Here is a 27129-nt window from a genome sequence, read left to right as displayed (position 1 = left end):
CAGCTACAGCAGACGACGAACCTCGACCTTCGACATCGAGGCAGGCAGTCATAGGAGAAGATGAGCTGCCTGCCCTGATCGACGATGAGATGACACCCCCGTGTCCCACCACCCCAACCCCCAGACCCCAAACAGATACTGTACCGATTCGCGGAGAATGCAGCGGTAGCTGGGAGACACACAGCACATCTTTAAGAAAAAAGCTGAAATAAACATGCTAATTAATTAGGTGCCACCTAGCACGTAATTGTCGGCCCAGATCAATGCCGATGCAATCGGCAATCGCCTCTGATCTGTGGCGACTTTTACGTGCCGGGCAGCACCTAATTAAATCAGCATGTTTATTTCGGCTTTTTACTTAAAGATGTGCTGTGTGCCTTCCCGCTACTCCTGCGTGCTTCGTGGCAATGTATCAGTCAGCGGCCTGGAGGGTGGGGGCCACTGCACCACCCAGCCTGCGACGACCTAGTCTAACACACCATCATCAGTGTGCTCTATGTCTTCCCAATTCCCGTGATACTACACTGTACATACATTATTTCTACTTTATATAGGCTGTGTATATTTACGTGTTATTTGGTAGATTTGGCAGCTTCATAGTTTAAAGGTTACTGGAGAGCACGTTTATGCCAACAGCGCTTGCGTGAGATTTTCTGCCGAGAGCGCTTGCGTGAGATTTTCGCTACGGAGATCTGTGCAGGCAATCGTTGTAGAGAAGTATTTCTACTTTATATAGGCTGTGTACTTATCATATCATTCCTGCTTTTACAATATGTTACTGTTATTTTAGGTTTTATGTGTTATTTGGCATGATTTGGTAGGTTATTTTTGGGTCTGCGAACGCTCACAAAATTTTCCCATATAAATAAATGGTAATTACTTCTTCACTTTACGACATTTCGGCTTACGAACCGTTTCATAGGCACGCTCTACCTTCGGATGGCGGGGAAAACCTGTATTTAGATTTTTCTATTTGCACAATTCATTGCCTTTTGCACATTGGATGTTTGTTAGTCTTTGTGTGTAGATTCTATTATATTACTTTGTTCTACTGTGAATGCCCACAAGAAAGTGAATCTCAGATTTGTATATGCTGACATATATGTACCTGGATAATAAATTTACTTTGAACGCTGAGGAATGAAATACAAAGATAGCAAGATAGGCACACTCCATGTCAACGTAGAAAATACACTACAAGCAAACTTCACTGCATGAACTGCCATCACTTTCAAACACTTACTGTCAAACTCATTCACCACAAGATTCGAATTCTCAGTTGTTACCCGCTGTGCCCATGCTTGATAACCTGAGAAAGAATAAACACAAAATGTTATTCCTTAATCTTATTGAAACCTATTGAAAACTGAAAGGCCGAGATAAAGTGGATGTGGAGAGGATGTTTCCAATAGCAGGGAAGTTTAGGACCAGAGGGCACAACCTCAGAATAGAAGGATGCCCATTTACAACAGAGATGAGGAGGAATTTATTTAGCCAGAAGATGTCAAATCTGTGGAATCAATTGCCACAGACAGCTGTGGAAGCCAGGTCACTGAGCATATATCAAGCAGAGGTTGGTAGATTCTTGATTAGTCAGGGTGTCAAAGGATATGGGGAAAAGGCAGGAGAATGGGGTTGAGAAGGATAATAAATCAGTCATGATGGAATGGCAGAGCAGACCCGATGGGTCAAGTGGTCTAATTCTTACGTCTTGTGGTCTTTTGACGCTCTTCTAAAAGAATTAGCTAGTAAATATCCCCAAGTGTGGAGCCAAAAGAGATGGGGGAGATCTTAAATGCATTTTTTTGCATCTGTATTCACTCAGGAGACGGACACAGAGTCTATAGAAGTAAGGCAAAATGTCATCAACTTCATGGACTGTATGTAGATTACAGAGAAGGAGGTGTTTGCTGTCTTGAGGCAAATCAGGGTGGATAAATCCCCAGGGCCTGACAAGATGTTTCCTTGGACCCTGTGGTAGGCAAGTGCAGAAATCGCTGGGGCCCTAGCAGAGATACTTAAATCACCCTTAGCGACAGGTGAGATGCCGAAGGATTGGAGGATAGCCAATGTTGCTCCGCTGTTTAAGAAAGGCTCTAAAAAGAAATCAGGAAACTATAGGCCGGTAAGCCTGAAATCAGTAGCGGGAAAGTTATTGGAAGGAATTCTAAGGGACTGGATATATGAGTATTTGGATAGAATCAAAGTCAGAATCAGGTTTAATATCACCAGCATATGTTGTAAAATTTGTTAACTTAGTGGCAGTAGTACAGTGCAATACATGATACATACAGGAAAAAACTGAATTACAGTAAATATACATATGTCTATTAAATAGTTAAAATAAGTAGTACAAAAACAGAAAACAAATTTTTTAAAAAGTAGTGAGTTAGTGTTCAAGGGTTCAGTGTCCATTTAGAAATCGGATGGCAGAGGGGAAGAAGCTGTTCCTGAATCACTTGATGTGTGCCTTCAGGCTTCTGTACATCCTACCTGATGGTAACAGTGAGAAGAGGGCATGTCTTGGGTTGTGGTGGTCCTTGATAACAGATGTCACCTTCCTGATGCACCACTCCTTGAAGATGTCTTGGATACTATGGAGACTAGTACCTGTGATGGAGCTAACTAATTTTACAACTTTCTGTAACTTACTTTGATCCTGTGCAATAGTCTCCCCATGCCAGACAATGATGCAGCCAGTTAGAATGCTCTCCACGGTACATCTGTAGAGGTTTTCAAGGGTTTCAGGTGACAAACTAAATCTCCTCAAACTCCTAATGAAATATAGCTGCCGTCTTGCCTTTTTTATAGCTGCACTGATATGATGGGTCCAGCATAAGATACAAATTAAGTACAGTCAGCATGGCTTCGAGTGTGGTAGGACATGTCGAATCAATCTTATAGAGTCTTTGGAGAAGTTACAGGAAAGTTAATGAAGGCAAGGCAGTGGATGTTGTCTGCATGGACTTTAGCGAGGTATTTGACAAAGTCCTGCATGGGAGGTTGGTCAAGAAGGTTCAGTTGCTTAGCAATCAAGATGAGGTACTAAACTGGATTAGACACTGGCTTTGTTGGGGAAGCCAGAGAGTGGTAGCAAAAGAAACCTTGGGGCCAAGTGTTCATAATATGATCAAATTCACCCTGAAATTTGAGAAGGAGAAGCTAAAGTCAGATGTATCCGTTTTACAGCGGAGTAAAGGGAATTACAGAGGCATGAGAGGGGAGATGTCCAGAATTGATTGGAAAAGAACACTGGCAGGGATGACAGCAGAGCAGCAACAGTTAGGATTTCTGGAAACAATTCAGAAGGCACAGGATATATACATCCCAAAGAGGGAGAAGTATTCAAAAGGAAAGATGACACAACTGTGGCTAACAAGAGAAGAAGCCAACATAGATGCCAGAGAGGGCATATGATACAGCAAAAATTAGAGGATTAGGAAGCTTTTAAAAACCAACAAAGGACAACTAAAAAAGTAATTAAGGTAAAAGGTGGAATAGGAACGTAAGCTAGCCAATAATATGGAAGAAGATGCCAGAAGTTACTTCAGATACACAAAGTGTCAGAGAGAGGCGAGAGTGGATATCTGGAAAACAATGCCAGAGAGATAGTAATGGGGGACAAGGAAATGGCGGACAAACTGAATAAGCATGAGATGATGAGAGGCATTGATCGTGTGGCTAGTCAGAGGCTTTTCCCCAGGGCTGAAATGGTTGCCACAAGAGGATACAGGTTTAAGGTGCTTGGGAGTAGGTACAGAGGAGATGTCAGGGGTAAGTTTTTTATGCAGAGAGTGGTGAGTGCGTGGAATGGGCAGCCAGCAACGGTGGTGGAGGCGGATACCATAGGGTCTTTTAAGAGGCTTTTGGATAGGTACAGGAGCTTAGAAAAATAGAGGGCTATGGGTAAAGCCTAGTAATTTCTAAGGTAGGGACATGTTTGGCACAGCATTGTGGGCCGAAGGGCCTGTATTGTGCTGCAGGTTTTCTATGTTTGTAAGTATTTTGCATCAGTCTTCACTGTGGAAGAGACAAGTAGTATGTCAGAAGTTCGAGACCGTCAGGGGGCAGAAGTGTGTGAAGTTGCCATTACTAGGGAGAAGGTTCTTGGGAAACTGGAAGGTCTGGAAGTAGATAAGTTACTTGGACCAGATGTACCCGCCAGAGTTCTGAAAGAGGTGGCTAAAGTGATCGTGCAGGCATTAGTAATAATCTTTCAAGAATCACTAGATTCTGGAATGGTTTTGGAAGACTGGAAAATTGTAAATGTAACTCCACTCTTCAAGAAGGGAGAGAGGCAGAGGAAAGAAAACTATAGGCCAGTTAGTCTGACCCCAGTGATTGGGAAGATATTTGAGCTGATTATTAAGGATGAGGTCTCAGGGCACTTGGATGCACATAGGACATAGTCAGCATGGTTTCCTCAAGGGAAAATCTTGTCTGACAAAAATGTTGGAAATCTTTGAAGAAATAACAAGCAGGATAGACAAAGGAGAATTAGTGGATGTTGTGTACTTGGATTTTCAGGTGGTCCTTGACAAGGCGCCATACATAAGACCATAAGACAAAGGCGCAGAAGTCGGCCATTCGGCCCATCGAGTCTGCACTGCCATTTTATCATGAGCTGATCCATTCTCCTATTTAGTCCCACTCCCCCACCTTCTCACCATAACCTTTGATGCCCTGGCTACTCAGATACCTATCAATCTCTGCCTTAAATACACCCAATGACTTGGCCTCCACTGCTGCCCGTGACAACAAATTCCATAGATTCACCACCCTCTGGCTAAAAAAATTTCTTCGCATCTCTGTTCTGAATGGGCGCCCTTCAATCCTTAAGTCATGCCCTCTCGTACTAGACTCCCCCACCATGGGGAACAACTTTGCCACATTCACTCTGTCCATGCCTTTCAACATTTGAAATGTTTCTATGAGGTCTCCCCTCATTCTTCTAAACTCCAAGGAATACAGTCCAAGAGCAGACAAACGTTCCTCATCTGTTAACCCTCTCATTCCTGGAGTCATTCTAGTGAATCTTCTCTGTACCCTCTCCAACGTCAGCACATCCTTTCTTAAAAAAAGGAGCCCAAAACTACCCACAGTACTCCAAGTGAGGTCTTAACAGCGCCTTATAGAGCCTCAACATCACATCCCTGCTCCTATACTCTATTCCACTAGAAATGAATGCCAACATTGCATTCGCCTTCTTCACCACCGACTCAACCTGGAGGTTAACCTTAAGGGTATCCTGCATGAGGACTCCCAAGTCCCATTGCATCTCAAGAGGCTGCTTAACAAAATAAGAGCCCGTGGTATTACAGGAAAGATTCTAGCATGAATAAAGCAGTGGCTGATTGGCAGGAGACAAACAGTGGGAATAAAGGGAGACTTTTCTGGTTGCCTGCTGGTGACTGGCAGTGTTCCACAGGTGTGTGTGTTGGGACCGATTCTTTTTATGTTATATGTCAATGAATCGGATGATGGAATTGATGGCTTTGTTGCAAAATTTGCAGATGGTACAAAGATAGATGGAGGGAGTAGAGAGACTACGGAAGAACTTTGATTAGGAGAATGGGCCAGGAAGTGGCAGATGGAATACTGTGTCGGGAAGTGCATGGTTATACACTTTGGTAGAAGAAATGAAATGGTTGACTATTTTCTAAATGGAGAGAAAATACAAAAACCTGAGGCTCAAAGGGACTTGGGAGTCTTTGTGCAGGATTTCCTAAAGGTTAATTTTCAGGTTGAGTCTGTGGTGAGGAAGGCAAATGTGATGTTAACATTCATTTCAAGAGAACTAGAACATAAAAGCAAGGATGTAATGTTGAGATTTTATAAATGACTAGTGAAGCCTCACTTGGAGTATTGTGAACAGGTTTGGGCCTCTTATCTGAGAAAGGATGTGCTGAAACTGGAGCAGGTTCAAAAGGGATTCATGAAAATTGATTCCAAGATTGAATGGCTTGTTATATGAAGAGTGTTTATCGGCTCTGGGCCTGTATTCACTGGAATTCAGAAGAATGAAGGGCGACCTCATTGAAACCTATCAAATAGTGAAAGATCTTGATAGAGTGGATGTGGAGAGAATAAAGATGAGGAGGAACTTCTTAAGCCAGGGAGTGGTGAAACTGTGGAATTCTTTTCCACAGGCAGCTGTGGAAGCCGAATCTTTATGTATATTTAAGGCTGATAGATTCTTGATTGGTGAGGGCATGAAGGGATACGGGGAGAAAGCTTGAGATCGGGACTGAGAGAAAAATTGGATCCTCCATGATGAAATGGCAGAGCAGTCTCGGTGGGCAAATGGCCTAATTCTTCTCCTGCACCTTATGGTCTTATGGTAGTAGATGGTTGCCGTCCTGACTGGAGGGCCGTGACTAGTGGTGTGTCACAGGGATCGGTGCTGGGTTCATTGTTGTTTGTCATCTATGTCAATGATCTGGATGATAATATGGTTAAATAGATCAGCAAATTTGTGAATAGCACCAAGATTGAGGGTGTAGTGAACGGTGAAAAAGATTATCAGAGCTTGCAGCAGGATGTGGACCAGCTGAAAAACGACAGATGGAATTTAATGCAGACAAGCATGAGGCGTTGCACTTCGGTAGGACGAGGGTAGGTCTTATACAGTGAATGGTAGGGCACTGGGGAGTGCAGTAGAATAAAGGGATCTGGAAATCTAATTCATTGGACGTTGATAGGGTCCATATAGAAAGATTTTGGCACATTGGCCTTCATAAATCAATGTACTGAGTACAGGAGATGGGATGTTATGATGAAGTTGAAAAAGACATCTGTAAGGTCTAGTTTGGAGCACCGTGTGCAGTTTTGGCCACCTACCTACAGGAAAGATGTAAATAAGGTCAAAAAAGTACAGAGAAAATTTAGAAGGATGTTGCCAAGTCTGGAGGACCTAAGTCATAAGGAAAGATTAAATAGGTTCTGCCATCCAATTCCTAAATGGACATTGAACCCTTGGACACTACCCCACTTTTTAAAAAAATACAGTATTTCTGGGTTTTTTTGCACTTTTTAAAAATCTATTCAATATACGTATACTGTAATTTATTTGCTTGTCTATTTTTTATTATTATTTTATTTATTATTATTTTTTCTCTTCTAGATTATGTATTGCATGGAACTGCTGCTGCTAAGTTAACAAGTTTCATGTCACATACCGGTGATAATAAACCTGATTCTGATTCTGACTTTATTCCTTAGAATGTAAAAGATTGAGGGGCAATTTGATATATAAGTTTGTATACAGGTGTCCCCCACTTTTCGAATGTTCGCTTTACGAAACCTCACTGTTACAAAAGACCTACATTAGTACCCTGTTTTCGCTTTCAGAAGGTGTTTTCACTGTTACGGAAAAAAAGCAGCGCGCGGGGAAAATCAGCACGCGAAAAAAGGCAGCGCGCCGCGCACCCCGAGCAGCCGCTCTCCCCAGATTCGGAACTGCATTCTCACCGGCATTGCTTAAACACGTGCCTGTGAGCAGCCATTTGCAAGGTGAGTTCTAAGGTATTGGAAAAGCCTAAAAGAGCTCGCAAGGGTGTTACACTTAGCGTAAAACTAAACATAATTAAGCATTTCGATCGTGGTGAACGAAGTAAGGACTAAGTGAGTTTGGCTTGTGGAAGCTGACGAACATGATGTTGAAGAGGTTTTGGCAACCCATGACCAAGAACTGATAGATGAAGAGCTGATGCAATTGGAAGAGGAAAGGATAACAATCGAAACTGAATGCAGGAGCGAACGGACCAAAAGTGACTGCGTGAGATTTTCGCTGCAATGATAAAGTACAACTTTAATTTTGAAAGGGTACGTAGGTTTAGGGGATATTTGCAGGATGGTTTGAGTCCTTATAAAGAACTGTATGATAGAAAAATGCGCGAGGCTCAGCAGTCAAGCAAGCCTTCCGCATCAGCCACAGCAGACGACGAACCTCGACCTTCGACATCAAGGCAGGCAGTCATAGGAGAAGATGTGCTGCCTGCTCTAATGGAAACAGACGACGAGATGAAACCCCAGTGTCTCACCACCCCAACACCCAAGCTGCGGACAGATACTGTACCGAATCGCGGAGAATGCAGCAGTAGCCGAGAGGCACACAGCACATCTTTAAGAAAAAAGCCGAAATAAACATGCTAATTAATTAGGTGCCGCCCGACGCATAATTAATTAGCATGTTTATTTCGGCTTTTTTCTTAAAGATGTGCTGTGTGCCTCCCGGCTACCGCTGGACCCCTGCGTGCTTCGCGGCAATGTATTGCTCGGTGGCCTGGAGGGTGGGGGCCACTGCACCACCCCAACCTGCGACGACTCAGTCTGACACACCATCATCAGTGTGCTCGGCAAGCTGTCCCAATTCCCATAAGTGATACTACACTGTACATACGTTATTTCTACTTTATATAGGCTGTATATTTTTACGTGTTATTTGGTATGATTTGGCAGCTTCATAGCTTAAAGGTTACTGGAGAGCGTTTGCGCCGTGTTTTTGCCAACAGCGCTTGCGTGAGATTTTCTGCCGAGAGCGCTTGCGCAAGATTTTCGCTACGGAGAACAGTTCAGGCAATGATTGTGGAAAAGTATTTCTACTTTATATAGGCTGTGTATTTATCATATCATTCCTGCTTTTACTATATGTTACTGTTATTTTAGGTTTTATGTGTTATTTGCCATGATTTGGTAGGTTATTTTTGGGTCTGCGAACGCTCACAAATTTTTCCCATATAAATAAATGGTAATTGCTTCTTTGCTTTACGACATTTCGGCTTACGAACCGTTTCATTGGAACGCTCTGCCTTCAGATGGCGAGGGAAACCTGTATACAATTATGATTGGTATAGATAAGGTAAATACAAGCAGGCTTTTTCCCACTGAGGTTTGGTGGGAGTACTAGAGGTCATGGGTTAAAGGTGAAAGGTGAAAAACTTAAGAGGAACATGAGAGGAAACTTCCTCACTCAGAGTCGTGAGGGTGTGGAATGAGCTGCTAGCACAAGTGGTGCATGGGGACTTGATTTCAACGCTTAAGAGAAATCAAGTTTCTTGATTTCACTTGTGGTAGGGGTATGGAAAGCTATGCTTCTGCTGAGGTTGATGGGAGTTGGCAGTTTAAATGGTTCGCAGAGACTAGATGGGCTGAAGGGCCTGCTTCTGTGCTGTACTTCTCTCTGATTCAAAATATCTCTAAAAGCCAGGCCACTTGATTAAAACAAAACAAAAATGGTACGAACTTCAGTTCTCTTGTACAGGTTTAACAGTCCATTTGGCCTCTTTCAATGTTGCATCAATTCTATAACAATTGCAAATAATTTACATAACCCAAAATTATATTTTCTGAAATAAACCTAACAAAATCTTATTTGCATCCCATCTAGGGCCTTTCACTTGCTTGCATAGGACAGTGACTAGAAATGAAATTTAAATGCAACTGAACGAGTGTTTTATAAAATTTGAATACAGCATCCTACAATGGGCAATGTGTGACTTAATTTACAAAATGCTAGAATTTGAATGCTCTCCTTCTTTTGCAGGCATTAATTATAATTATATAATTAGTCTATATCAATAATGCTGATCAAAATTACTAACCTAAACACAAGAGATTCTGTAGATGCTGGAAATCTAGAGGAATACACACACAAAATGCTGGAGGAGCTCAACAGGTCAGGCAGCATCAATGGAAGGGAATAAACTGTTGATGTTTCATGCTGAGAGCCTTCTCAGGACTGGAAAGGAAGGGGGCAGCAGCCAGAATAAGGTGGTGGGGAGAGGTGAAAAATTGCAAACTGGTAATGATTGGTCAGACCAGGTGGGTGGGTGAAAGAAAGTGGGAAGCTGGGAGGTGATAGGTGGAAGAGGTAAAGGGATAAAGGAGGAGGAATATGATAGGAGAGGAGAGTGAACAATGGGAGAAAGGGAAAGAAGAGGAACACTAGGGGGCAGGTGAGGAGAAGGAGTGAGAGGGGAACCAGAATGGGGAATGAAAAAAGAGAGGTAAAGAGGAGAAGTCAAAAAGATCAAAGTTCATGCTATCAGATTGGAGGCCACCCAGACAGAATATGAGGTGTTGCTCCTCCAACCTGAGTTTGGCCTCATCATAGCAGTAGAGGAGGCCGTGGACAGACATGTCAGAATGGGACTGGGAAGTCGAATTGAGATGGGTAGCCACCGGGAGATCCTGCCTCTTATAGTAGACAGAGTGAAGGCACTCAAGAAAGTGGTCCCCTAATTTGTGTTAGGTCTTACCGATATACAGGAGGCCATATCAGGAGCGCCAGATATTGTAGATGAGCCCAATAGACAGGAGTGTCACATCACCTGGATGGACTGTTTGGGGCCCTAAATGGTGGTGAAGGAGGAGGAGTAGGGTGAATGTAGGTGTAAATAATAACCTGAGGCCTTTGGATTCACTAAAACTCATTATTTCCAATTAAACTTAGATTTACATGGTCCATCAGTACATCTGGCATGTCTAGGAATTTATAGATTGTGATATACAGAATTATCCAGTCTCCTCGGGATCAATAAAGTATATCTATCTATCTATCTATCTATTGAGTCATAGAGCACTACACCACAGAAACAGACCCTTTATTTTGTGATCTGTAAAAATGTTTAATTTTTTTCTCTTGTTTGTAATGAATTGCTCAAATGACTGCCTGCTTAATAATCTCCTGATATTAATTGATTGTCCTAGGCACAACTACGCGTCTGCACAGGTGCAATGAAAATCTTTCTTACAGCAGCATCACAGGCAAGAGCATCAAATAAGCAGCAATCACAAGAACATAAATTAAATGTAAATTAGAAATAATTTTTACAAGAAAATAACAGAACAAAAGTTACTTTTAGTACAATATGATTAGAGTGGCCCTAGTTTTACTAAATTGTAGAGATTAGGGTTTTGCTGGTTGGTTCAAAAATCAAATGGTTGAAGGGAAGCAGCTGTTATTGAACCTGGTGGCGTGGGACTTCAGGCTTCCATATCTCCTGACCAATGGTAGCTGTGAAAAGATGACATGCTCTGGATGGTGGGGATCCTTTGATGATAGTGCCATCTGTAGATACTACCGATGGTGGGGAGAGATGTGACTGTGATGTTTTGGACAGAGTCTCCTCCACTCTGCAGCTTCTGTGTTCCTGTGCATTCAAATTACTGTACTATGATGCAATCAGTCAGAATATCAACCAGTCACAAAATGCTGGAGGAATTCAGCAGGAATGTGTTCTGATGAAGGCCCTCAGCCCAAAACGTAAACTCTGCATTCTTCTCCATAGATGCTGTCTGAGCTGCTGAGTTCCTCCAGCATTTTGTGTGTGTTACTCTGGATTTCCAGCATCTGCAGAATCTCTTGTGTTGGTGAATATTTTCAACAGTACATCTGCAGAAGCCTGTTAAGAGTGTTCAGTGACAAGTTGAACTTCCTTAACTTCCTAATAAACTAAAGATACTAGCATACTTTCCTTATCTTTCTTTGAACATGATTCCCACTGCCCGCTCTACAACTGAAAGCTACTCCTTTGCCACAATCATGCAAGTACTGATGAACATCATCAATAGTCTAAAACAAAGGTAACAATAATCACACCCTTTAGCAGCCTTTGATTGTTTCCTTTCCATCATCACAAGGCCAAAACAGTATACAAGGGGAAATTGCCCTAATAATAAACTATTCCACTTAAAAGCATTAACATTGTGGAACTGTGATGTTGTGGCCATTACAGAGACTTAGATGTCTCAGGAGCAGGAATGGCTGCTGAATGTGCCAGGCTTCAGATGTTTCAAAAAGAACAGAGAGGGAAGCAAAAGAGTTGGAGGCATGGCATTGCTAATTAGGAATGGTGTCATGGCTGCAGAAAAGGAGGAAGTAATGGAGGGATGGTCTACTGAGTCAGTGTGGGTGGAAGTCAGAAACAGGAAAGGGGCAATAACTTTACTGGGTGTTTTTTTTTATATAGACCCCCTCCCCATAGTAGCAGGGATATCAAGGAGCAGATAGGAAGGCAGATTCCGGAACAGTGCAATAATAATAGGGTTGTTGTAACCTTGGCAATTGTGAGGATGACATACAGCGGACTGGAACGCTTGAGCATATAGATATTAAGAAAGAGGATGTGCTGGAGCTTTTGGAAAGCATTAAGTTAGATAAGTCGCCGGGACCGGTTGAGATATACCCCAGGCTACTGTGGGGAGTGAGGGAGGAGATTGCTGGGCCTCTTGTGATGATCTTTGTGTCATCAATTGGGACGGGAGAAGTACTGGATGATTGGAGGGTAGCAAATGTTGTTCCCTTGTTCAAGAAAGGGAGTAGGGATAACCCAGGAAATTATAGACCAGTGAGTCTGACTTCAGTAGTGGGCAAGTTGTTGGAGAAGATCCTGAGAGGCAGGACTTAAGAGCATTTGGAAAGACGTAATCTGGTTAGGGATAGTCAGCATGGCTTTGTCAAGGGCAGGTCATGCCTTACGAGCCTGATTGGATTCTTTGAGGATGTAACAAAACACATTGATGAAGGTACGGTATAGGTGGTGCCATGATAAGGTGCTTCTGGCTCTTGCTGACACACTAGAGCAAGAGAGATGCAAGAAGAGGACGGCTGGCACAGACTTGAGGAAGGCCATCACCTTCATCAAAGAGGGAGCTAGGCCTTTTGTAAACAAACAACCAAAGCCCAATCTACTGCTAACGGCCAGGGCCTGGGAGATGAGGGTCGATGTGGGAAGGAGGTTGCAGTTCCCGGATGTGGTGCACACAGCCCTATGCCCGGACATTGTACTGTGGTCAACTGAAGACAGGAAAATAATTCTGGTTGAGCTGACTGTGCCGTGGGAGGAGGGATGGGAAGAGGCCCACGAGAGAAAGGCCTTGAAGTACCAGCCCTTAGTGCAGGAGTGTAAAGACAAGGGATGGCAGGCATGGTTGTTCCCTGTGGAGATCGGCTGCAGAGGTTTCCCAGCCAAATCAGCATGGCAGTTGTTGTCAGCTCTGGGCCTGGATGAAAGGAGCAAAAAAACAAGCAGCTCGTAGGATGGGGGAAGAGGCAGAACGAGCCTCTTGTTGGATTTGGAGTAGGTGAGAAGAGGGAAGCTGGAAGCCAGGAGCAGAAGGGCAGTGATTTGGCCACCACTGCCGGCCCACCAACTGGAGAGTGTCGTGGTTAAGGGTCGAAACACTCTGTGAAGGTTGGGAACCACCTGATGACATCTGCTCCTGGCTGAAGGCTACAGTTACCTTATAAGGTATCTGGAGAATGCACCCTAACAGGTGTAACAAGGAACAAGTGGATGTGGTGTATATGGTTTTCAGTAAGGCATTTGATAAGGTTCCCCATGCAAGGCTCCTTCAGAAAATAAGGAGGCATGGGATCCAAGGAGACATTGCTTTGTGGATCCAGAACTGGCTTGCCTACAGAAGGCAAAGAGTGGTTATAGACGGATCGTATTTTGCATGGGGTCGGTGACCAGTGGTGTGCTTCAGGGAGTGTTCTGGGACCCTTACTCTTGGTGATTTTTATAAATGACCTGGATGAAGAAGTAGAAGGTTGGGTTAGTAAGTTTGCTGATAACACAAAGGTTGGGGATGTTATGGATAGTGTGGAGGGTCGTTGAAGGTTATAGCAGGACATCAATAGGATGCAGAACTGGGCTGAGAAGTGGCAGATGGAGTTCAACCCAGATAAGTGTGAAGTGGTTCATTTTGGTAGGTCAAATTTGAAGACAGAATATAATAGTAATGGTAAGATTCTTGGCAGTGTGGAGGATCTGAGAGATCTTGGGGTCCGTGTCTACAGGACACTCAAAGCTGCTGCACAGGTTGACAGTGTTGTTAAGAAGGCATATGCTGTGTTGACATTCATCAACCGTGGGATTGAGTTCAAGAGCCATGAGGTAATATTACAGCTATCCAAGAACTTGGTTGTACCCTACTTGGAGTACTGTGTTTAGTTCTGGTCACCTCACTACAGGAGGGATGTGGATACTATAGAGAGAGTGCAGGGGATATTTACAAGAATGTTGCCTGGATTGGAGGACGTACCTTATGAGAATAGGTTGAGTGTACTTGGCCTTTTCTTCTTGGAGCGATGGAGGACGAGAGATGACCTGATAGAGGTGTATAAGATGATGAGGGGCATTGATTCTGTGGATAGCCAGAGGCTTTTTCCCAGGGCTGAAATGGCTAACACGAGGGGACATATTTTTAAGGTGCTTGGAAACAGGTATCAAGGGGGTGTTGGGGTAAGTTTTAAACACAGAGAGTGGTGGGTGCATGGTATGCACTGTCAGTGGTGGTGGTGGAAGCAGATACAATAGGGTCTTTTAAGAGACTCTTAGATAGGTACATGGAACTTAGAAAAATAGAGGGCTATGCGCTAGGGAAATTCTAGACAGACTCTAGAGTAGGTAATATGGTCAGCACAACATTGTGGTCTGAAGGGCCTGCAATCTGCTGTAAATTTCTATGTTCTATACTGTATTTTAAAATGAAATTCAAACTACGACAGTAAGCCTAAGAGTTCAGAAGGATGAGGGAGAGAATATCAATGAAAAGCATGGATAAAATAGAGGTGGAGAGGATGTTTCCATTCATAGGAAAGACTGGGAACCAAGGGCATAACCTCAGAATAAAGATGTCTTTAAAACAGAGATGGAAACTTCCTCAGCTGGAGCGTGGAGAACTTGAGGGCTGTGGAAACGAAGTTTTTTGGTATATTCAAAGCAGAGATTGATTGGCTCTTAATTGGTAAGGGAGTTAAGGGTTATAGCGAGAAGGTGGGAGAATGGGGTTGGAAAAAAAATCAGCCGTGATTGAATGACAGAGCAGACTCAATGGGCCAAATGGTCTAATTCTGTTCCTATTTTTAAGTGTATTTAACTTCCAGTGCCTGCGTTCTGTGATAAATTTGTCCTATTTTTACTGGGAGAAGATGTTGTAGTTTCTATCATCAATTGCATTGCACAGCTATTTTCCAAACCAACACCAGCCCAGTCCCCCACTGCTCCAATTTATTACTGGACCGTGTATTCTCAGGGGAGACTCAAAATAAACTAAAATGCGGCTCCTCTGGATTAGAACAGATTAATTCAAAGTAAATTCAAAACTTATTTTACTTTGCTGTCCATTAAACAATTATCTAGAAACAGCTAATTTGCCAAACTTAATAAAGTTTGCAATAGTTAGAAATAATAATAATAATAAATTGACTTTACTACACTGACTACTAAACAACAGAAGTATCACTCTGCAAAGTAACGGTCGTGTATGAAACTCATCAACATTTTATTATTTAAGGAATAATTGCCTCATTGTACATACTTCCTGTTTTAACTTATTATATTTATTTTGAAATGTGATTCCATTGTTAAGGGGGAATTTTACAAAATGCATGAATTCACACACATTGTAATGGATATACACCTGCAACCTGAGATAAGTTAAGCCTCTGAATTGCCAGAAGGGTGTGAGGAGACTAGTGCAAAATGCAGGTTCTCATTAAATGGTCTGATCTGCTGCACACACACACACACTTCAGAAGAATCCATCTAACTTTACTATAAACAGAAATTGCAACTCATGTTTGCAATATTTATTATTTATTATATATTTTTTCTTTCTTGCATTTGCACAATTTGTGGGGTTTTTTTTGCACATTGCTTGTTTGTCTGTCTTTGTGGTGTGCGATTTTCCATTGATTCTGTTCTGTTTCTTTGTATTTATTGTGAATGCCCACAAGAAAATGAATCTCAGAGTTGTATATGGCGACATACACACACTTTCAATTCATGGCAAACTAAAACTGACTGAACTTTTCTCCGCTATGTTGCTGTGAGAAACCTACAGTCTGTGCTGACCCTTTCAAACAGCTGATGGATGGACAAAAGTGTTCGAGATTTTGAAACAAAAATCAGTGGAGTACAACTTTTCAGAATGGTAATAAAATTAAAGCTTTTCCTCAAGGGATTTTTATTGTGCAAATGACTGAACACAGAACATTTCTGTACCGAACAACTCAGGGTGACCTGAGTGCAACTATGCATCAGACTAAAAGACGATAAAACATAGGAGCAGAATTTGGCCATTCACCCCATCCAGTCCGCTCCACCATTCGATCATGGCTGATTTATTACCCTCTCAGATTGTCACAGATTTGATTTTTGGATGAAAGCCAAGGAGGGTTCAGGGAAACCAATGGCAATTTGCAGGGGAACTGTAGACAGTTGATCACTTGTGCCAAGTTGAAGGAAAGTTGTGTTAATATGTCCATAAGACCAGAAGACATAGGAGCAGAAGTAGGCTATTCGGCCCATTGAGATTGCTCCGCCATTCAATCATGGGCTGATCCAATTCTTCCAGTCATCCCCACTCCCCTGTCTTCTCCCCATACCCTTTGATGCACTGGCTAATCAAGAACCTATCTATCTATCTCTGCCTTAAATGCATCCAATGACTTGGCCTCTACAGCCGCTCGTGGCAACAAATTCCACAGACTTACCACCCTCTGAATAAAGTAATTTCTCTGCATCTCTGTTCTAAATGGACTTCCTTCAACCCTGAAGTTGTGCTGTCTTGTCCTAGACTCCCCTATCATAGGAAATAACTTTATATATCTAATTTGTTCAGGTCTTCTAACATTCGGAATGTTTCTATGAGATCCCCCCTCTTTCTCCTGGACTCCGGGGAATACAGCCAAGAGCTGCCAGACGTTCCTCATACGGTAACCCTTTCATTCCTGGAATCTTTCTTGTGAATCTTCTCTGAACCCTCTCCAATGTCAGTATATCCTTTCTAAAACAAGAAGCCCAAAACTGCACACAATACTCCAAGTGTGGTCTCACTAGTGCCTTATAGAGCCTCAACATCACATCCCTGCTCTTATATTCTATACCTCTAGAAATGAATGCCAACATTGCATTTGCCTTCTTCACCACTGATTCAACCTGGAGGTTAACCTTTAGGGTATCCTATACAAGGACTCCCAAGTCCCTTTGCATCTCTGCATTTTTAATTCTCTCCTCATCTAAATAATAGTCTGCCCGTTTACTACTTCCACCAAAGTGCATGACCATACATATATTTCATTTACCACTTCTTTTCTCATTCCCCTAAACTATCTAAGTCTCTCTGCAGGCTCTCTATTTCCTCAACACTACCCGCTCCTCCACTTGTCTTTGTATCATCTGCAAATTTAATCATAAGTTCATTAATCCCGGAGTCCAAATCATTGACCTACATCGTAAAAAGCAGCAGTCCCAATACCGACCCCTGTGGACCTGCACTGGTAACCGGCAGCCAGAATAGGATCCCCTTATTCCCACTCTATGTTTTCTGCCAATCAGCCAATGCTCCACCCATCCTAGTAACGCCCCTGTAATTCCATGGGATCTTATCTTGCTAAACTGCTTCATGTGCGGCACCTTGTCAAAGGCCTTCTGAAAATCCAAGTACACCACATCTACTGCATCTCCTTTGTCTACCCTGCTTGTAATTTCCTCAAAAAAATTGCAGTAGGTTAGTCAGGCCCGATTTTCCTTTCAGGAAACTATGCTGGCTTTGGCCTATCTTGTTATGTACCTCCAGGTATTCTGTAATCTCATCCCTAACAATTGATTCCAACAACTTCTCAACCACTGATGTCAGGATAACAAGTCTATAGTTTCCTTTCTGCTGCCTCCCACCCTTCTTAAATAGTGGAGTAACATTTGCAATTTTCCAGTCAGCCAGTACAATGCCAGAATCTATCGATTCTTGAAAGATCATTGCTAATGCCTCCGCAATCTCTCCAGCTACTTCCTTCAGAACCCGAGGATGCATTCCATCAGGTTCAGGAGGTTTATCCATTAAGCTTCCTGAGCACCTTCTCAGTCATAATTTTCACTGCACATACTTCACTTCCCTGACACTCTTGAATGCCCGGTATACTGCAGATGTCTTCCACTGTGAAGACCGATGCAAAATACGCATTCAGTTCCTCTGCCATCTCTGCGTCTCTCATTGCATTATCTCCAGCGTCATTTTCTATTGGTCCTATATCTACCCTCAACTCCCTATTACCTTTCATATACTTAAAAAAACTTTTGGTATCTTTGATGTTAGTCGCCAGCTTCCTTTCATAATTCATCTTTTCCTTCCTAATGACCTTCTTAGTTTCCTTCTGCAAGTTTTTAAAAGCTTCCCAATCCTCTATCTTCCCACTAGCTTTGGCCATCTCCTTTGCTTTTACTTTGGCTCTGATTTCACTTGTCACCCACGGTAGTGTCATTCTTCCATTTGAAAATTTCTTCTTATTTGGAATACATCTGTCTTGCACTTCCCTCATTTTTCACAGAAACTCCAGCCATTGCTGCTCTGCTGTCCTTCCTGCTCGTGTCCCTTTCCAGTCAACTTTGGCCAGTTCCCCTCTCATGCCATTTTCCTTTATTTCACTGAAATACTGACACATTGGAATTTAGTTTCTCCTCCTCAAATTTCAAAGTGAACTCGATCATATTGTGATCACTGTTCCCTAAGGGTTCCTTAACCTTAAGCTCTCTTATCATTGCACAACACCGAATCCAACACAGCTGATCCCCAAGTGGGCTCAACAACAAGCTGTTCTGAAAAGCCATCCTTTAGACATTCTACAAATTCTCTCTTGAGGTCCAGTACTGACCTTGTTCTCCCAATCCACTTTCATGTTAAAATCCCTGACGGTTATCATGACATTGCCCTTCTGACACGCCTTTTCTATCCTCTGCTGATATTTGTAATCCACATCCTGGCTACTGTTTGGAGGCCTGTATACAACTGCCTCCAAACAGTAATCCTTTTACCCTTGTCATTTCTTAACTCAACCCATAGAGACTGTACACCTTCCGATCCTATGTCATCCCTTTCTATTGATTTAATTTTATTTCTTATACACAGAGCCACACCACACCCTTTGCCTACTAACCTACCTTTCCGATACACCATATATTCTTGGACATTCAGCTCCCAATGGCAGCCATCCTTTAGCCAAGTTTCAGAGATGGCCACAACGTCATACTTGTCAATCTGAAGCTGAATTTCAAGATAGTCTATTTTATTTCTTATGCTGTGTGCATTTGAATATAACATTTCCAGTCCAGTATTTGTTGCTTTCTGTTTTAACTGCACCACACCTCTATTGCCCTGTAATTAATCCCACTGGCTGTGATTAAGCCTCATCTCCTGCCTGTCCTTTCTATTATTTCTGTTGCACACTATCTTTGATTTATTTCTGTTTTCCCCTTCCTCAGTCCAATCACTCCAGTTCCCATCCCCCTGCCAAATTAGTTTAAACCTTCCCGAACAGCTCTATTAAACCTGTCTGCTCAGATATTCGACCCCTTTGGATTCAGGTGTAACCCGTCCTTTTTGTACAGGTTGTACCTCCCCAAGAAGATGCCCCAATGATCCAGGATCCCGAAGCCCAGCCCCCTACACCAGTCTTTCAGCGACGCATTATATGCCTAATCATGCTATTCTTGTGCTCGTTAGCACGTGGCGCAGGCAGCAATCCTGAGATTACTACCCTCGAGGTCCTGCTTTTCAGCTTCCTACCCAACTCCTATAGATTATAGATCCCATAGATCCCAATGTCATAGATAACTGTTAGATATTCAGAAGTTATAGAATTGTGTGAATCTGGCAGATATTAATTTAAATAAGAAATAATCTTCAGTTTTTAATGTAACTCTCAAACAGCAATCAGCTTGAAGTTAAAACAATAGCATTGGAAAGAAATAGTGCTGCCTGCAGAGAACAGGCAGTTGGGCTACAACAGGGTGCTTGCTGTTCACTATATATAAAACACAAACCATTACAATACACTCTGTTGGCCCACTCCAAGGTCAATCTAATCATTCACTCCTACAGAACTCTGCATTTTTCTATCATTCATATGCCTAAGAGTTTCTTAGATGCCCTTAATGTACCCACCTCTACTACCACCCCAGGCAGGGTGTTCCACGCATTCATGACTTCTGTGTAAAGAGCTTACCTCAGACTTCCCTCCTATAATTTCCTCCAATCACTTTGGTATCAAGCCCTCTTCTATAAGCTATTTCTACCCTGGGGAAAAAAAGTCTCTGGCTATCCACTCGATCTATGCCTCTTATCATACAGTACAACTCTATATGATTTGTAATGTGATGTGGCCATGAGGTACTCTCATATACATCAGCCAAACATGAGACAATGGATCAATGTTAACTGACCTGCATCAAACAAGGTACCTACAACTAATTTATTTTGCACTCTTCTTCCAAAGATCAAGGAGGGCTGCCAGACCTGACTAAATTTTGTCAAGCACAGTCAAAGGCATATTTGCTCTATAAATAACTGAGATACAAGTCCGGATGAAGGGTCTTGGTCTGAAATGTCGCCTGTACCCTTTTCCATAGCCTGGCCTGCTGAGTTCTTCCAGCATTTTGTGTGTGTTATTTGGATCTCCAGCATCTGCAGATTTTCTCTTATTTGTGACTGTGATATTTGTGTACTCAGAGAATCAACCCTCACAACACTAATCCTCTGCATCTAGTTCTCCACCCTCAGAAGCTTTTAATTTACTTTGATGATTAGTTTGTCCCAACAAGGTGTTTGAATCTTCAGAGGAGTCTTGTCAGTTACAATGTGCTTCCACTGTAAATACATACTTCAAAGGATCCATTTGTCAGACACAAAATTCTGAAATAAACAATGTCGTAGTTTTTGAAATTGTATTGAATCACCTACTGTTAGTATTGTTCTTAATAGTATAAAAAACTTGACGGGTTTTGAGTTTGTGAGACTCTACCGAGATGGTCTCCAAGAGAATCCCTTTGTCATCATGAATAAAGACTTTTATATCTAATAATCTCTCCAGTGACTAAATCACAGTCACAATTATTTTAAGTGTTAAAGCTGAGTAAACTTTAATCAATTCACACTTGTCCGGGTTGAACTCAATCTGCCACTTCTCAGCCCAGCTCCGCTTCCTGTCAATGACCAATTGTATCCCATGGCAATGCTAAACACAAGCCACAACACCCCCAACCTTAGTGTCATCTGCAAACTTACCAACCCAACTTTCCACTTCCACATCAAAGTCATTTATATATATAAAAAAATCACAAAGAGAACAGAACTGATGAGATTTGATGCTGGAAGTTTAGTGGGCCTTGTTAAATTAGTATAGAGGCTATAACTGGACAGGTCAGTGAGTTGGAAAATTAAAAATAACAGCTACAGTGCCTTGAAAAAGTGTTCAGCCCTCACAACTATTTTCACATTTTACAATCTCATTTTCTAACTTTAAAATAGATTGAAGTCGGATTTTTTGAGCTAATCTACAAAACGTTGTGCAACAGGTCAAATCAGAAGAAAAATTCCAAAATCTGTAAACAATTTACTAAAAATTAAAAACCAAAATTGTGAGGCTGAAAAAGTATTCATTCCTTTTGTAATTACTACGCTAACTTTCCTCAGGTATAATTCTGTATATAACCTTACCAACTCACCCAATTTGTTGATGTAGAAAATTGGATAAATACCTCCTCTCTCTGTAAGGTCTAACAGTATGGTAGATTTTTAAGAGACTAAACCAAAATGAAGACAAAGACCATTCGAGACAAGTCAGGGAAATGATGACAGAGAAGCACAAATCTGGGGAAGGGCACAAAACTATCTGAAAGGCACTGAGCATACCTCAGAGCTCAGTGCAGACCTTCGTGAAACTACAGCCACACTGCCAAGGTCAGGCCACTCCTTCTAAACTTAGTCACCAGAGAAGAATGGCACTTGTAACAGAGGCTACTTTGATGCCAAGTCACTCTGAGTGAGATGCAGAAGTCAGTGGGTACAACTGGAGAAGAGGTTCATGGCTCCACAGTTAATTCAATTCAATTTTAATTGTCATTCAACCATACATGAATACTCATGATACAGCCAAACGTGACAGCATTATTATGGGGTCAAGGTGTTAAAACACAGTACCAACAGTCGCACACAAGATCACAATCACAGAATAAAAGAGTCCTGACAGTTCCCCTCCCCCACAGCACAGCGCCTTGAAGCCCAGTCCTGCTACATGCAAGTCAACAAACAGACCCATATAGAATATCAGTAAAATACAACTACACAGAATATGTATATGTATATAGTCCAGACCTCCCCCCAGCCCATCGATATCACCTCTTGACTGACCACATCACCCACTTGGTGAATAATGCACGGCTTTGAGGCCTAGTCATCACATATACAAGCACATATAGAATATTAGTAAAACACAACCACACAAATATATATGTATATAGTCCAGACCCCTCAGTCCATTTGAAATCTTCATTCGACCCCAACTGCACCATGCTGCCCCTGGTAGCACGCTGGCTCAGACGCCTCTCCCCCAGCACCTGAAAAGCAAGCAACCCCACAGCTTGAGGCCAGAGTCCATTGAATACAGAGAAATAAATCTGCAGTCAGCCACAACAGAGCTTGTCCTGTGCCTAGCAAAACCCCGGGAGGGCAGCACTGACTCTGTTCTGAATGCAGCACCATACTGCCCCCGGTGAAGTGTAACAGTTTTGCCCTCTCACTCCGGGCTGCTGTAGCAGGTGACAACGTGGCTTCAGGCCTAGTCCTCACTACAACTGAGAGCAGGCAGCTCCCCCACCATCTGCCCCTGCTCTCATCCAATTGAACTTGCAGCATACTGGATTAACAATTGCAGGACTCTGCAGAGAGTGGTGCGGACAGCCCAGCACATCTGTAGATGTGAACTTCCCACTATTCAGGACATTTACAAAGACAGGTGTGTAAAAAGGGCCCGAAGGATCATTGGGGACCCGAGACACCCCAACCACAAACTGTTCCAGCTGCCACCATCCGGGAAACATTACCACAGCATAAAAGCCAGGACCAACAGGCTCCGGGACAGCTTCTTCCACCAGGCTATCAGACTGATTAATTCATGCTGATACAATTATATTTCTATGTTAAATTGACTATCCTGTTGTACATACCATTTATTATAAATTACTATAATTGCACATTGCACATTTAGACAGAGACATAATGTAAAGATTTTTACTCATGATTACGAAGGATGTAAAAAATAAGGTCAATTCAATTCAATGCTCAAAGGGGTCTTGTGATCACAAGAAAACTGACCATGATAGCCACTCAGTATTCGACTGCAAGCCTCCATCAACTCAGGCAGCATCACGTTGCACAGCTCCTTCATTATCTCAGCCAGTGAGCAACTCACTGATGGTGTAGACCTGCAGTACTTAATGTATAGCAGGATCATGCGGTCATTACAAGTACGCTTAAGTAGAACAGTAGCACCTTTTGTTGACCCCATACAAGCTGCTGCAACTAGTCACGCCCCACCCCTCCCCCCCACCTTGCCAGAAGCTCTAAGGCCTTGCATAAATAGGGTATTTATGGAGAAGTGGTAAGGAAGAAACCTTGGCTTAAAAAAAGCATATCCTTGCCTGTAAAGTCTTTGCAAAGTGTCACTTAAAAGATATTATAACCATGTGGAAGAAGGTCAATGAGACAAAAGTAGAACTTTTTGGCCTCAACACTAAGTGGTACGTGTGGTGTAAATCTAATACTGCGCGTCAGCCAGGTAACATCATCCCCACTCTAAAGTATGGTGGAGGTAGCATTATGCTATGGGGATGCTTTTCAGCAGCAGGGACTGGAAATCTGATCAGGATTGATGGAAAGACAAATGCTGCTAAATACAGAGAGATCCTGGATGAACACCTACAATGAGAAAAAATATTCTGCTTTAAATTTTTATTTGTCTTTAAACCCAGCTTACATAGTACCTGTGTACTGTACAGCAGCTTTGATACCAGTGTGATCTTTGAGCATGATGGTTTTTAGCAAGAGTTGAAATATCTGGTTCAAGTTGTGACAACAAAAGCCTTCAGTCCACATGCGTAACAACGTCGAAACAGTTTCTATTTTTTGTGACTATGTAGTTAACTGCACTGAAGCCTCTTTCAACAGGGTAGGAGGATGGAAATGCAATGAAGAGCTGTTTGGTTCTTCTCCAAAGACCAGGAAACTTTGTATGACAGTGTAGTCACATACCGCTAAAGCCGCCATTTTTGAAAAGCATTTTTGCCTCGTCATCATTCTGAATTTTGATAACGTCTTCTTGAAAGCTCACTTCCTGTTCTTCCAAATTTGCAAAAAAATGGGTTAATTACCCAGTCTGGAATTTCCAGATTATTCAAATCCTTGAATCGATTCTGAAAATCCTTCTTCAGTGACTGCAGGTGTAAGCAGTACTCTTGTAAATCACAGTCTGTGAAAGAGAGTGCCATATTTTCCATGCAGGGAAACTGTGAGAACATTCTTCTCCTGATTTTCTGCATATACATTTCCAATTTTCTAATAAAAGCGGACATTGCACTTTTTGCCTGGATTAAATTGAAATTCTCACCCTGCAGTTTCAATGTTCATATTGTCATACAGATCGCTAGGTATGTCACATCTGCACGTAGAAGTTCAATCTTGTTTCTTAAGCTCTTGTCGACTTTGAGTAAAAATTCAACCACAGTGTCAAAAAGATCAAAGAAACATTTTAAGCAGCAACCTTTTGACAGCCAATGCACTTCAGTGTGAAGAAGCAAGCATTCAAACTCTTCATCATCATCTTGGCATAACTGGTGAAATATTCTGCTATTTAATGGATGAGCTTTAATTTTGCTGATAGCAGATATTACAAGAGTCATGCTTGAAAAAGGTCACTGGCTGAGGTTTTTGGCTGTGAGATGTTGACAATGAATTACAAAATGGATTGCAAACAGACTTGAATTTCTTTTTTCATAAATGCCACTAAACCAGCACAGCAACCTGTCATATATGGTGCTCTGTCACACAAGAAATCATGTTCCAAATTGGAATATTTTTATCCTCAATATACATTTTCAGCTCATCACAGATTTATTCTCCATTGATATTTGTTTTTAACTTTTTACAAAAGAGAATCTCTTCATAAACTTTTCTATTTTCGATAAACTGTACATATGCCATTAATAATGCCTCATTGTCTTGCACTGTTGACCCATCCAGACGTATCCCAAATTCTGCTTTTTATAGCTCTGTGCATAGTTGATACTCAATGTCTTCACTCATTTTGTCAGTATGACGAGCTACAGAGTTATTACTCAGAGGAATTGATTTTAAAATATTGGTATCCATTTTGAGAACAATGGTGAGCACTTCTGATACAGCAGGCATTATTAATCTTTCGCCAATTGTATGGGATTTTCCACACTTTGCTATCATTTTGGAAATGTTATATGAAGCAATGAGACCACTATCAAGGTCATTTTTAGCTTTCTTGGCAAATGACTCAAGTGTGCACCCTGGTTACTAATTTATGCATCACCAATAATGTCTACTTGGTAGGTAAGGTTGGATGAGATTGCCAAGTTTCAGACGCATTTTAACAATGCGTGCTCACCGTCTGCAGAGCTCTTCCTGTTTCAGTGCCATATCCATTTTTTGGAAGTGCCTGCTCTACTACCGGTCCGTCAGGTCTCGTGGCTCAAGTTAGGGTGCCACTTACTCTCCCCCCCCCCCCGCCCCCACAAGAATCTTGAATGCTCCCCGATGACTTCGGTTTCCATGAACGCCCCCTTAAGACACGTAACCGCCCACTTGAGATCGGTACTGCCCCCCCCCCCCAGGGAATCATTGATCTATCACAACGAATTGAAAATTGAAGGCAATTGTGAATATTCAGCAGACTGGTTGCAGAAATTTAAGAAAGGTCTCGGCATTAATTTTTTTAAAAGTGTCACCGATGAAAATCTAGCACCAGAACAAATTTATGATGCTGATTGTTTTTATACCTGATATTTAATTTTTAAAGTACCTGCTAATCATGAAAATCTAAGACAAGAGCAAGTTTACAATGCTGATTGTTTTTAAACCTTACATAAACCTAACAAAAATGTAAAATACCAATATAGTGTACTGTAAACTTTTAGTCAAAACACAGCATTGTTGGTGTAGGTGATTTGGGGTATTCTCTTGAGATGCTGCTGTGCTGCTTTTGTTACTCTGCAGTCATTATACTTCCATTATATTAATGGTTTGTAATAATTTTACTGTTAATTACATATGTGTCATTAGCAAATGTAAGACAAAGTCTGCTTACCGGTAGCATATAAAGTCAGATTTGGAAATGATGGTGATCCCAAGCTAAGGTTCAAAAGGTTCAAAGGTTCATTTATTATCAAAGTATACAACTCTGAAATCCTTCTTCTCCAGGCAGCCATGAAACAAAGAAGGAAAAGAACAGCAGCACGATCATCAACCCCCAAATACCCCCTCCCTAAACAAAAAAAAACAAAAACGGAACAGACACATCAACCCCTAAATCCCTCCTCCTGCACAAGGAACGAACAAAATGGAACAGGCACATCACCCTCCCCCCAAAACACTCAAAAAAAATTGTGAAAGATAGGACAAAAAGCATAAAATACAAAAAAAATCTGCAAGATCTGCAAGTCTAGAGTCCAAGTCCAGATCCAAAACACAGGGAATCTGGGCAACACTCTCTGGGCAAAACGGCAGGCTCTCCCCTCTCCGTGAGCAGAGCAGAGCAATCGTCAGCAATCAGAGGCAGCCGTCGCTCACCTTCCTCATTCGACTCGATGTTTCAATGTCCCTCGTAACTTTAATCGGCGAACAGTGGAAGCTTTAATCAACGAAATGGAGTCAAACATCAACTTGCGTCCTGTCCTGCAGCCTGCCTACCATAAGGTTTGTGCACGCTGCCTCTGCCTCCTGGAATCCTCTTGGAGACTGCACAGTGATGAAGCACCCAAATGATCACCAAACTTCCGCATTTGCCTCAATATTTCAATCTCCCTCATCGCTTTAATCAGCGAAATTGAGTCAAAGATTGGTTTGCTCCCGTCCTGCGGCCTGCCCACCGTGATGTTTGCGTACGCTGCCTCTGCCTCCCGGAATTCTCACAGAGACCACAGAGCGCTGGAACAACAAAACGATTTCCAAAAAGCAAATCACAGACTCCAACAGTTCCGGAATCACATCCAAAACAAAAAAAAACAAACATAAGAGACATAAAAGGTCATATATGGTTTCATA

The 27129-nt window shown here is 42.1% G+C and overlaps 1 protein-coding gene across 2 annotated transcripts in view; it reads right to left on the bottom strand.

The window, feature by feature from the left end:
* jam3b (junctional adhesion molecule 3b) overlaps positions 1-27129 on the bottom strand; it is a 157841-nt gene that overhangs the window by 59615 nt on the left and 71097 nt on the right. The window contains exon 2 of one of the 2 annotated variants that reach the window (XM_063038797.1): positions 1244-1309. The exons of the other annotated variant lie outside the window; for it this stretch is intronic. Within the exon in view, the coding sequence (XP_062894867.1) occupies positions 1244-1309 (66 nt within the window). The remainder of the gene's footprint in view (positions 1-1243; positions 1310-27129) is intronic. 2 annotated transcript variants of the gene reach the window in all.

Source organism: Mobula hypostoma, chromosome X2 (assembly GCF_963921235.1).
Source record: "Mobula hypostoma chromosome X2, sMobHyp1.1, whole genome shotgun sequence".
In the NCBI taxonomy this organism is placed as follows: domain Eukaryota; kingdom Metazoa; phylum Chordata; class Chondrichthyes; order Myliobatiformes; family Myliobatidae; genus Mobula; species Mobula hypostoma.
This window is presented reverse-complemented; position numbering and strand designations above follow the sequence as displayed.